At 41.6% G+C, this 13,173-nt stretch overlaps 2 protein-coding genes across 7 annotated transcripts in view; both read left to right on the top strand.

Moving 5' to 3' along the window:
• The window catches only part of LOC118360337 (extended synaptotagmin-1-like), a 28,227-nt gene extending 20,011 nt beyond the window's left edge, over positions 1 to 8,216 (top strand). Inside the window, exons 26-31 of one of the 2 annotated variants that reach the window (XM_052482457.1) lie at positions 94 to 221; positions 1,091 to 1,177; positions 1,733 to 1,870; positions 5,021 to 5,126; positions 5,227 to 5,276; positions 5,371 to 8,216. In XM_052482457.1, the coding sequence (XP_052338417.1) occupies positions 94 to 221; positions 1,091 to 1,177; positions 1,733 to 1,870; positions 5,021 to 5,126; positions 5,227 to 5,276; positions 5,371 to 5,398 (537 nt within the window). In that variant the 3' untranslated portion in view covers positions 5,399 to 8,216. Of the gene's footprint in view, positions 1 to 93; positions 222 to 1,000; positions 1,178 to 1,732; positions 1,871 to 5,020; positions 5,127 to 5,226; positions 5,277 to 5,370 lie in introns of both variants that reach the window. The other variant, XM_052482456.1, reaches the window with a different exon arrangement.
• Positions 8,217 to 8,740: 524 nt separating this feature from the next.
• The window catches only part of LOC118360099 (formin-like protein 3), a 56,921-nt gene continuing 52,488 nt past the window's right edge, over positions 8,741 to 13,173 (top strand). For all 5 annotated transcript variants that reach the window (XM_052482455.1, XM_052482453.1, XM_052482454.1 and 2 more), the window contains exon 1: positions 8,741 to 9,351. In XM_052482455.1, the coding sequence (XP_052338415.1) occupies positions 9,235 to 9,351 (117 nt within the window). In that variant the 5' untranslated portion in view covers positions 8,741 to 9,234. The remainder of the gene's footprint in view (positions 9,352 to 13,173) is intronic.

The raw sequence follows: 13,173 nt of genomic DNA, 5'->3' as shown, positions 1-13,173 counted from the left end.
ATTATTATTATTATTTAAAAAAAAAATTTTTTGAATGGAATAAACTGAAGCTTGAAACTTGAGAGGAATATTAAAAGGCCTTTTGTCTTGCAGATCTTGGACACCCAGCTGGCAGTGTGTCGCAGTGATGGTACTAGGGAGGGCAGTGAGGACAGAGATCATGTCATCCACAGACGGGACACTGAACCAAACCTACGACACAGATCACCGCTCTCTCAACTGTGAGTCATTCCAAAGCCCACACGGACATCAATGTCCCATTGTTTTTCCGGTCACATTACAGTATAGTACAGTGAGGACTGAGGAATCATGTCCAGCGATCCAGCACGGCACATGTTGTTTTTCTCTGTACTGTACTTCATAAAAAAGAAATACCACTTTTCTGTAGTTTAAAAAGGATCATGTATCTGTAATCAAACATCAGAATTAGGGCCAGGAGTGGGACCTGAACTCGTGACCTGGCCAGGAAAAACTCTGGGCCTAGTCGTAATGAAGGAATGAGTACATTTTATAATCCATGTAAACTGTAACCGTGGGAGATTCTCAATTGGGCAAAAGTCGGTCTTGGCCTAGACTCCTCCGGCCTCCTCTCCTTCGTGACCCGGAAACCATTAAGTGGTCACCATATGAAGGAGCTGTGTCAATTCGTTAATAGGCGAACGGAGGAGTTTGCTCCTCTCCTCGGTTGCCACCTCCGGCATAGGATACTGAGGTGTATGCTACAGGAGTCCTACTGCAAGAGGTTGGACATCTGCCACAAACCCTTTGAAAGTCAAATTAGAAAATAATACACATTTTAGAAACTATATGCTACTCATCCTTTTATCTATAAAATGTCTTGCGCAACTACTTACATTTTGTTTTGATCATTTTACGTAGATTTTGTGATTCCTCCTCTGTAAACGTCATTTGCCAGAGTCTGATTTCATAAAAGCGCATTTGTTTCCACATTTCCTCCCCTCGCCTCCTCCCCTCGATTACCTTTGACCTTTTTCAAAAGGATGCGAGGAGAGGACGGAGGAGAGGATGCGAGGATTCGAGCAAAACCAATTGAGATTCTCCCCCTGTCTACCTGTGTCTCCTCGCTCAGAGGTGATCAGAGCCCCGGCCAGGTGAAGCTGCAAATTGGCTACTCAATAGAGGAGAACCGGCTGTTCATCACCGTCCTTTCCTGCAGGTTTGTCCCAAACGACGATACCCATAATGCACTGTGTGTCACTGTACCTTGCCTGCAGGTCTGTCCTGAACCACACTGGCACGGACCGACTAGCTGGTGGTGTATAGATACTAGACCTATAACCTTCATTTTCTATCTATGTTGTGTGCGTTTAAAAAAGAAAATGTATTTATGAATGAAGCCATTCTTTTATTGTATTTGAATGAATTAATGCATAAATCAACTTAAAAGAGGGGGGGAAAGCGAGCCCTAATGTATATGCTAAGGAAAATAATCCCACAGCAACAGGAAATTGTGAATTATTATGTGGATTATAATTCGTGGACATTTTTGTAGGACAATGATACATTTTTTTGTAAGGGAAATTACCAACATCAGAAGCTTTTTTAAAATCTCAAATACACTACAAGTTTAACATGTCCTGCATTGCAGGGAAGTTCTCCTGCAACAGGGGGATCAAATGAAGATCCTACATCTGTATGGAGCCAGTGAACATTGTGCTGTACAGTGTCCACGTGCAGTTAGTCACCCGGTTTGTTCTCTGTTTGCCTTTAGGGGCCTGCCAGCTTGTGGGTCTGCTAAGGACGGGTCCGACCCCTATGTCTCCTTCATCCTTCTGCCAGACAAGAACAGGATCACCAAGAGAAAGACCAACACCAAGAAAAGAGACCTCAATCCTGAGTTCAATGAGAGGTGAGACAGAAGGGGACATCGGGAGACAGAGGGAATGTGTAGGGACAGGAGTTTTCCTGAACATGTTTATTTAAAAAAAAACATTATTTTACCTTTAACTAGGCAAGTCAATTAAGAACAAATTCTTATTTTCAATGATGGCCTAGGAACTTATTCAGGGGCAAAATGACAGATCTTTACCTTGTCAGTGTAACGGATGTGAAACGGCTAGCTTAGTTAGCGGTGCGCGCTAAATAGCGTTTCAATTGGTGACGTCACTTGCTCTGAGACCTTGAAGTAGTAGTTCCCCTTGCTCTGCAAGGGCCGCAGCTTTTGTGGAGCGATGGGTAACGATGCTTCGTGGGTGACTGTTGTCGTTGTGTGCAGAGGGTCCCTGGACTGGAGTTATACTGTTACATCAGTTCAGGGATTCAATCTTGCAATCTTTCGCTTACAAGTCCAATGCTCTAACCACTAGGCTACCAGCCACCCCAGCGTTACCTTAACTAGGGCCCAGAGTTATTCCTGCTGTCTTTGTGTAATTGTATCTGGTACTGTTTGCATTTTTGTCTGAAGTCCTAACTCTATAAATGGATAAAGATTTTTTTTAAGTCCTCGTCAATCTACACACAATAACCCATAATGACAAAGCGAATAGTTTAAACAATTTTTTTTGCAAATATATATACAGTGCCTTGCGAAAGTATTCGGCCCCTTTGAACTTTGCGACCTTTTGCCACATTTCAGGCTTCAAACATAAAGATATAAAACTGTATTTTTTTTGTGAAGAATCAACAACAAGTGGGACACAATCATGAAGTGGAACGACATTTATTGGATATTTCAATTTTTTTTAACAAATCAAAAACTGAAAAATTGAGCGTGCAAAATTATTCAGACCCTTTACTTTCAGTGCAGCAAACTCTCTCCAGAAGTTCAGTGAGGATCTCGGAATGATCCAATGTTGACCTAAATGACTACTGATGATAAATACAATCCACCTGTGTGTAATCAAGTCTCCGTATAAATGCACCTGCACTGTGATAGTCTCAGAGGTCCGTTAAAAGCGCAGAGAGCATCATGAAGAACAAGGAACACACCAGGCAAGTCCGAGATACTGTTGTGAAGAAGTTTAAAGCCGGATTTGGATACATAAAGATTTCCCAAGCTTTAAACATCCCAAGGAGCACTGTGCAAGCGATAATATTGAAATGCAAGGAGTATCAGACCACTGCAAATCTACCAAGACCTGACCGTCCCTCTAAACTTTCAGCTCATACAAGGAGAAGACTGATCAGAGATGCAGCCAAGAGGCCCATGATCACTCTGGATGAACTGCAGAGATCTACAGCTGAGGTGGGAGACTCTGTCCATAGGACAACAATCAGTCGTATATTGCACAAATCTGGCCTTTATGGAAGAGTGGCAAGAAGAATGCCATTTCTTAAAGATATCCATAAAAAGTGTTGTTTAAAGTTTGCCACAAGCCACCTGGGAGACACACCAAACATGTGGAAGAAGGTGCTCTGGTCAGATGAAACCAAAATTGAACTTTTTGGCAACAATGCAAAACGTTATGTTTGACGTAAAAGCAACACAGCTCATCACCCTGAACACACCATCCCCACTGTCAAACATGGTGGTGGCAGCATCATGGTTTGGGTCTGCTTTTCTTCAGCAGGGACAGGGAAGATGGTTAAAATTGATGGGAAGATGGATGGAGCCAAATACAGGACCATTCTGGAAGAAAACCTGATGGAGTCTGCAAAAGACCTGAGACTGGGACAGAGATTTGTCTTCCAACAAGACAATGATCCAAAACATAAAGCAAAATCTACAATGGAATGGTTCAAAAATAAACATATCCAGGTGTTAGAATGGCCAAGTCAAAAAGTCCAGACCTGAATCCAATCGAGAATCTGTGGAAAGAACTGAAAACTGCTGTTCACAAATGCTCTCCATCCAACCTCTCTGAGCTCGAGCTGTTTTGCAAGGAGGAATGGGAAAAAATGTCAGTCTCTCGATGTGCAAAACTGATAGAGACATACCCCAAGCGACTTACAGCTGTAATCGCAGCAAAAGGTGGCGCTACAAAGTATGAACTTAAGGGGGCTGAATAATTTTGCACGCCCAATTTTTCAGTTTTTGATTTGTTAAAAAAGTTTGAAATATCCAATAAATGTCGTTCCACTTCATGATTGTGTCCCACTTGTTGTTGATTCTTCACAAAAAATACAGTTTTATATCTTTATGTTTGAAGCCTGAAATGTGGCAAAAGGTCGCAAAGTTCAAAGGGGCTGAATACTTTCGCAAGGCACTGTATATACAAAAAAACAAACCTTTATTTACATAGATATTTGCTATGAGACTCAAAATTGAGCTCAGGTGCATCCTGCTTCCATTGATCATCATTGAGATGTTTCTACAACTTGATTGGAGTCCACCTGTGGTAAATACAATTGATTGGACATACAATTGATTGGACACACACCTGTCTATATAAGGTCCTACAGTTGACAGTGTATGTCAGAGAAAAAACCAAGCCACGAGGATGAAGGAATTGTCCATAGAGTCCCGAGACAGGATTGTGAGGAGGAACAGATCTGAAGAAGGGTACCAACAGATTTCTGCAGCATTGAAGGCCCCCAAGAACACAGTTGCTTCCATCGTTCATAAATGGAAGAAGTTCGGAAGCTTCTTCTTCGAGCTGGCTACCCGGCCAAACTGAGCAATCAACGGTAAAATGGCCTTGGTCAGGAGGGTGACCAAGAACCCGATGGTCACTCTGACAGAGCTCCAGAGTTCCTCTGTGGAGATGGGAGAACCTTCCAGAAGGACAACCATCTCTGCAGCACTCCACCAATCAGACCTGTATGGTAGAGTGGCCAGACAGAAGTAACTCCTCAGTAAAAGGCACATGACAGCCCGCTTGGAGTTTGCCAAAAGGCAAAGGACTCAGATCATGAGAAAAAAGATGATCTGGTATGATGAAACCAAGATTGAACTCTTTGGCCTGAATGCCAAGTATCACGTCTGAATGCCAAGGACCTCAGACTTTCCGAAGGCACTGTATATCAAACTAGCAGCTCCACAGTAGGGAGTTATGTCCTATCCCTGTATCTGCCAGGGATAGGACATATTCTATGTTTTTTCCTTTTTCTGTGTGTGCAGGTTTGACTTCGACTTCTCTCTGGAGGAGTCCATGCAGAGAAGACTGGACCTGACTGTCAAAAACAACGTCTCCTTCATGAGCCGGGAGAGAGAGCTCATTGGAAAGGTAAGCTACTGTAGGCTATCTAATGATCTCTGTCCTGGGTTATAAGCACATTTTTTGAGATGACCTCTGACCTGTGTTTTTTTTCCGTTGTTGTGTTTAGTTACAGTTGGATTTGGATCAGATGGACCTGAAGAGTGGCAATGCACAATGGTAGGTGCCATCCCATGTGTTACCTCTTCTATATTCATTCATGTACATTCCATATTACCTTGATTGATAAGCTACCTATCTGTTACTGTTTCAGGTACGATTTGGTAGAGGAGACCAATTAGATGAGAGGATGGCCTCGCTTTCCTGCAGTGCAATGTTCCTTTTACTATCACTTCTTCAGTTTGTTTTATATTTTTATTCAGCTTATGAGCCCTGGGGCCACCACTGAAGAATTGCTTACATTGCATATCATCCCAACAATACCCCAATTCATCTGTAAATTGAATTCCTCCAATCAATGACAGATTTGGTCTGTGTTACTACTGTGCTATTAAGGCTCTGAAAAGAGAGAATTCCTAATTCCAGAGTCAGGAGAACATTTTATTTAAGATTGTTTGGCTGAATAGATATTTGATATGAAAGCAACTATGAAATATACACTGAGTGCACAAAACATTAAGAAATACCTTCCAACTATTGAGTTGCACCCCCCATTTTGCCCTCAGAGTAGCCTAAATTTGTCAGGGGCATGGACTAGAAGGTGTTGAAAGCGTTCCACAGGGATGCTGGCCCAGGTTGACTTTTATGCTGGATCTGTTTTGGGTGGTGGACCATTCTTGATACACACGGGAAACTGTTGAGTGGGAAAACCCAGCGGCATCGCACTCCTTGACACAAACTGGTGCGCCTGGCACCTACTATCATACCCCGTTCAAAGGAAATTAAATATTTGCCTTGCCCATTCACCCTCTGAATGGCACACATAAACAATCCATGTCTCAATTGTCTTAAGGCTTAATGTCCCCTTCATGTACACTGAATGAAGTGGATTTAACAAGTGACATCAATATGGGATCATAGCTTTCAGCTGGATTCTCCTGGTCAGTCTGTGAAGGAAAGAGCGGGTGTCCTTCATGTTTTGTACATCAGTGTATGTTACCAAAGCACTTAAATTGTATTTAAGTCACAAAAGGCATTTAGCTTCAATCACATTGATGTTTTTGATGTCTCTTTTAATGTTTGATTATGCATTTTTATCAACCCCAGAGCACCACAAAAAACAGCAGAAATCCAGAACGGTTTCAACTTTTAAGTGTTTAGAGTTGTTCTAACCGGTTAAGTTATTATCTGCTCAAAAAAGGAATTGTTCTCAAGAGTAATTTTTAATTTTTTTCATTTTGTTTTTAAGTGGTTTCATTCCAAAGATCTCAACAACTTAACATGATGACTTTACGTACCATCATGGACGTTTACAATCCAAATGAAATGATGACTGATTCCTGAAATGATTCCTTTAGTGATGCTTTAAAGAAACAATGTTTTAACTCATCAATTCCTTCTATTATCCTGTTTTTATCCTGTTACATTTTTGCCTTATGTATTCCAATACTTGTGCACAATTGGTTTAACTAATGATTTATATGTTCATTCTGTCCCAAATGAAGACGTTTTAAACGTTTTAATCATATATATTTGAGGGTTGATTTTATAATTCAGGAGAAGTATTTCGAAATGACCCAGAACATCACATTTGCCAGTGAAAATGTTACACATTCTAGCTTTACAGTATTGCAATATCCGAATCACTGTGCTTTTCTTTGATCAAGAGAACGTTGTAGCTATATAATTCATGTATGTTCACATTCCAAGGCAGCATTGTGTTGTATACAGTATGTTTGTGTGTAATTGTATGTGTTTGTAGTGCCAATAGTGACCTGGGGTCTGCTATAAGTCAGTCAATCAGAGTCATGTTACAAGTTGTTTGTTATAAAACACTTAGTCTTAGATAAAAGACCCTGAAAGAACCCCGAGGGACGGTTTCCTAGACACAGTTTAATCCTATCCTATACTAAGAAGCATGTTCAATGGAGATTCCATGGAGAGTGCTGTTTTTGTCCAGGACTAAGGCTTAATTTGTGTCCAGGACACCGGCTCTGAAAGAAGCAGGCAAATTATTTGGCAAGGAAATTCCCTTCCCTCTGCTGTCATCTCACTGCTAAGGCTTGAAAATGTTATGACATGTTTGTAGGCAATATAAAGAAGTAGGGGGGACGGAGAGAAAGATGGAGACAAAGGGAGAGAGACGAAGAGAAAGACGACGGAGAGAGACGGGGAGAAAGACTGCTGCTTTAACACATTTGCCTAATCACTGAACGTCTGTGTCGTAGTTGTTTCATTAAACGTTTGCACTTGCTGTAAAACGGTTCAACTGATTTCTACTTAAAAAAAAAAAAAAAAATCTATCATCAAGATGATTCCAATCTTCCCTCCACCTCGTACTCACCTCTTTTGTGAAACAATGTCTTTGTTCCAAATGGCACCCTAATTCCCTATATACTCTGCATTGCTTTGACCAGAGCCCTTAACGCCTCGATCACACCGACAGCGACATTACATTTTGGGACACCTGAAGTACATTCATTTCTAATGGAACCTTGTAAAGCCTTGTAGTGTTTGTGTTGCAGAGACAGTTGCAGTGTGGTGCACATGGTGTATTTATCCAACGTACGAGTCAAACTGTATGCATAGACGGCCTGACAGAAATAGTAGCAGAAGGTGAATGTTGAACTTTTGTTGCACACACAGCCAGATGATGCTGCACACTATCTTGTGCAATGGCGCTGTTGTAGTGATCTAGGCTAGGCGTACGGGACTACGGGTGCCATTTGTGATCCACCCGATATCTCATAAGATTAGAGGGTTCCACAAGGGTTCTTTGGCTGTCCCCATAGGAGAACACAAAGTGGTTATACCTGGAACCAAAAAGTGTTCTTCAAGGGGTTCTCCTATGGGGACAGCCAAAGAACCCTCAGGTTGTAGATAGCACCTTTTTTTCTAAGAATGTATAGACCTTGTAGACTAAACTGAAGACTTACTGGCTGTTGGACTGTCATGCTCAGTTCAAGTGCTGTCATAATAAAGACATTGTTATACATGGTGCATGTGATGTACTGTATGAGCATTGTTGGTGCCGTAGTTATGATTGAATGAACTTCCATTAGCTAAACACCAGGTGGCATTAAAGTGCTGACATAAACTCTCCAATCTACCGAACTGTAGCTAGGCTTTGCTCAATTTACTGCTTCGCCTCAAACACACCAACAGAAGTGCATTAATTTCCAAGGGAACGTTGCGTTTGCTTCGCAGCATTGCGTTGCAGAGACAGTTGCTGTGTGGTGCGTATTTGAGCATATGCCTCAAATTGTATGTGTAGACGGCTTGACATAAATAGTAGCAGAAGGTGAATGTTTAAGTTTTGTTGCACACATATCCAGATGATTCCGCAGATCATTTTAGCGCAATAAAACTGTCGGTGTGATCCAGGCGTATAATGTGTGCGAGTAGAGCGCGATAGGCAGTGTGATTGATAAGTCAACGCCTCAATAGGGAGAGTAAACCCCACCAAGGGCGGGACAATAGCAAAAAGCCTGCTTCTGGGTGGAAGCACATAGAAGAGTCTTCTAGACCGAATCACACAACCATCTGGATCGCACAACAATAATGAATGCAAAGGCATCGTAGCCAAGAAAGTTCAGTCTAGCAACCAATAAGTCGCTATTTGGGTGGGTTGAAACATATATTATTGAAAGACGATTTTACAGAAATAGATGGAGATGGATTGGCCTGGTAAATCGGAAACCATTCTTTGGAACAGAAAACAATTGTTACTTTTGAGGTGAGGTTCAGTTTTAGAGTAAAATACAGATGAGAGTTCTCTACAAATGCAAAAGGATACGTTTTTATTTAATTTTAAATGAGACCGTATGGAACGGGTGTGGTGTAAACGTTTGATTTAAACTTGAACTTTTGGAACAGAAGTGGCTGATTTTGTAATAACGCACTGGTGCATTTTGGAGGAACGCAGGGAGTTTTCGCACTTTTGGAAAAACTCTGAAAAAACGCTCGGAAGAGGGAACTTTATTTACTCTACTATAAGGATACAGTACTACTTTTAACCATGGGGAATATTGAAAGTGTGGATGGACAGTCGGACAATATGAAGCATCATATGATGCCAATGAAAGTGCCCATGCCTGACCAGTCGGAGTTGGAGGAGAGATTTGCTTTAGTTTTGGTAAGTGACTGCAGCCTCAGAGACATGTTTGAATTGAAATGGCTACTTGGTTTGGTTTACCTTACCAAGCTCCAGATTGTCATAGAGAGAAACTTCTGAAGCGCACAATTAACATAAAATAAAACATTAGGCTACTCACAGATCTGTCATGCTGAAATGATACGCGCTACAGAACATATTACCTACCATATGATTAGGAGTAGGCCTGTGTGAATATTCTGTTTGTTTTTAATTAGTAGCCCATAGTTTCACCGTTTGATTCGGTGAAACAGCTCAACAACAGCTCATGGATTCACACATGCAACACTTATATGTTATTTTTTTTCCTTTGTGATTTTATTCCTTTTATAATATGCATCACAGTTGGTCAATAAGCCCAAAACAGGTTTCTAACAACCGTAGAATTAACCATGATCAAACACAAATGCTTAAACAAGACAATACATATGTCTGACAGTACACTCTGATGCCGTTTACAGTAAGACAGTTGGTCAGTTTATATTGTCTCGTGTGTACTTCTTGTGGAAAGCAAGATGTTATCATCATAAGAGTGAGCGAAATTAACCTATCCCACTTTTACATTCTTCTTCTCCTGTAATGCTGGAGTTGCTGGTATTCTATATCAGCCGACCAGTTCTGTCCCACCCCCACACCTATCTGTTTCTCCCACTAGTTCCTTCGATTCTTTTGTTTAAAAAAAAAAAAGTCAACTCGAGGCTTTGGGCTAATTTACCGAAGTCCAGTAGCTTGTTCAAGATTTGGCTCGTTTTCAGAGTGCAATTTCACTTTCATTATCAAACGTTTCATGACACGTATAGTAAAAATTCCCAATGGACTACACATTTTTTTTAGTTTCAAGTTTAGCCAGAGTCGCATTTAGGTAATTCCATGACAGATTCCGACGACAACATTTTCTGAATTCCCCTAAAACTCCCACACCGGGGAGATCGTAAAAGAGGAACCACCCCCTCTCCTCTATTGCCCCCCCTTCATCATCTTTGAATGCCGTCCCGCTTCACAGGCTTGAGTTGCGCTGGGGCTTTGTGACGCTGTGCACACAGTCAACACCCACTTTATCCATTGATCAACAGCTGAAGTGTCAAGCGTGTCTGTCATCCTAAATCAAGAGGCCAAAAGATACTTTCTTTGTGCACAATACTGATGCACAGTTATGGGCCAAAGCGATCAACAATTTAAAGTTGGTGGCCTCGGTTTGTATTATTTGAAATGCCTTTGATTCTAAAACAAGTTGGTTCTGAATGGATTGGTACAAATCGTCTCTTTATTGTAAATAATTCAATAATGGGCTTTGGGCCTTTATGGTTTATACTACATTTTATAATGGCTGTATCACAGCCTGCAGTGATTGGAGACCCAAAGGGCGGTGCACAATTGGCCCAGTGTCGTCCTGGTTAGGGTTTTGGCCGGGGTAGGCCTTCATTGTAAATAAGAATTTGTTCTTAACTGACTTGCCTAGTTAAATTAAATGTGCAGTAAATATATATTTGTAAATTAACACTTTTATCATTTTAAGAAAGCTTATTGCGACAATAAACACTATTGGAAAAATGAAATATCACATTTACATAAGTATTCAGACCCTTTACTCAGTACTTTGTTCAAGCACCTTTGGCAGTAATTACAGCATAGAGTCTTCTTGGTATGATGCTACAAGCTTGGCACACCTGTATTTGTGGAGTTTCTCCCATTCTTCTCTACAGATCCTCCTGAACTCTGTCAGGTTGGAAGGGGAGTGTCGCTGCACAGCTATTTTCAGGCCTCTCCAGAGATTTTCAATCAGGTTTAAGTCTGGGCTCTGGCTGGGTCACTCAAGGACATTCAGAGATTAGTCCCGAAGCCACTCCTGCGTTGTCTTGGCTGTGTGCTTAGGGTTGTTGTCCTGTTGGAAGGTGAACCTTCGCCCCACTCTGAGGTCATGAGCACTCTGGAGCAGGTTTTCATCAATGATCTCTCTGTACTTTGCTCTGTTTTTTATTTTAGTATTTTTTTAACCTTTTATTTAACTAGGCAAGTTAGTTAAGAACAAATTCTTATTTTCAATGACGGCCTAGGAACAGTGGATTAACTGCCTTGTTCAGGGGCAGAATGACAGATTTCTACCTTGTCAGTTCGGGGATTCGATTTTGCAACCTTTCGGTTACTAGTCCAACGCTCTAACCACTAGGCTACCTGCTGCCCGTTCACCTTTCCCTCAATCCTGACTAGTCTCCCAGTCCTTGCCGCTGAAAACAAACCCACAGCATGATGCTGCCACCACTATGTTTCACCGTAGGGATGGGCCAGGTTTCCTCCAGACGTGACGCTTGGTATTCAGGCCAAAGAGTTCAATCTTGGTTTCATCACACCAGAGAATCTTGTTTCTCGTGGTCTGAGAGTCCTTTAGGTGCCTTTTGGCAAACTCCAAGAGGGCTGTCTTGTGCATTTTACTGAGGAGTGGCCATACTCTACCTATAGACCTGATAGGTGGAGTGTTGCAGAGATGGTTGTCCTTCTGGAAGATTCTCCCATCTCCACAGAGGAACTCTGGAGCTCCTTCAGAGTGACCATTGGGTTCATGGTCACCTGCCTGTCCAAGGCCCTTCTCCACAGATAGCTCAGTTTGGCCGGAGGGCCAGCTCTAGGAAGAGTGTTGGTGGATCCAAACTTCTTCCATTTAAAAATGACGGAGGCCACTGTGTTCTTGGGGACCTTCAATGCTTCAGAATTGTTTTGGTGTCCTTCCCCAGTCTCGGAGATCTACGGACAATTATTTCGACCTCATGGTTTGGTTTTTGCTCTGACATGCACTGTCAACTATGGGACCTTATATAAACAGGTGTTTGCCTTGCCAAATCACGTCGAATCAATTGAATTTACAACAGGTGGACGGACTCCAATCAAGTTGTAGAAACATCTCAAGGATGATCATTGGAAACAGGATGCACCTGAGCTCAATTTCGAGTCTATTAGCAAAGGGTCGCAATACTTATGTAAATAAGGTGTTTCTGTTTTTCTTTTTTAAAAATGTGCAAAAATTTAGAAAAACCTTTTTTCGCTTTGTCATTATGGGCTATTGTGTGTAAATTGAGCAGGAAAAATATTTATTTCATCCATTTTAGAATAAGGCTGTAATGTAACAAAATGTGGAGAAAGTCAAAGGGTCTGAATACCTCCTGAACGCACTGTAGCTGTGTCAATAGCTATGGGCCAGTAGTTATGCAAACTGTTTCTTATTCTTACATTAGAAAGTGAGGTTCCTTGTCATTCTTTCAAAACAAACTGTCCCCAGTTCTCACGTCCCTCCAAACTACCAATTTAAGAGTCTAAACAAAGAAAGACTAATCACTTAATTCCACCATGAATCAAAACATTCTTTCTCTGCCAGTATGGCTTCCACTGACCATGTCAGTACGCCATGTTATCCAGCGACAAATGTGTTTGCTCACAAGTGTTAGTCTAGTGTTTCCCACTCATATGACTAACCTCACCACACCACATCACACACGGCCACCCGGAGTTTAGCCACTGTGTACCGACTCTACAGTAACAGTATTGCATGTCGCAGATACTCTACTCTACTTTACTGTACTCTGCTTTACTCTACCGCACTCTACCCTACCGTACTCCACTGTAATGTACTCTACTGTACTCTACTGCACTGTACTTTACCATATTCTACTGTAATGTACTCTACTGTACTTTACTCTACCCTACCGTACTCCACTGTAATGAACTCTACTGTACTCTACTGCACTTTACCATACTCTACTGTAATGTACTCTACTGTACTCTACTGCACTGTACTTTACCATACTCTACTGT

Source organism: Oncorhynchus keta, chromosome 27 (assembly GCF_023373465.1).
Source record: "Oncorhynchus keta strain PuntledgeMale-10-30-2019 chromosome 27, Oket_V2, whole genome shotgun sequence".
Taxonomy (NCBI): Eukaryota; Metazoa; Chordata; class Actinopteri; order Salmoniformes; family Salmonidae; genus Oncorhynchus; species Oncorhynchus keta.
The sequence above is the reverse complement of the archived record's forward strand: the minus strand, read 5'-3'. Positions and strand labels throughout refer to the sequence as shown.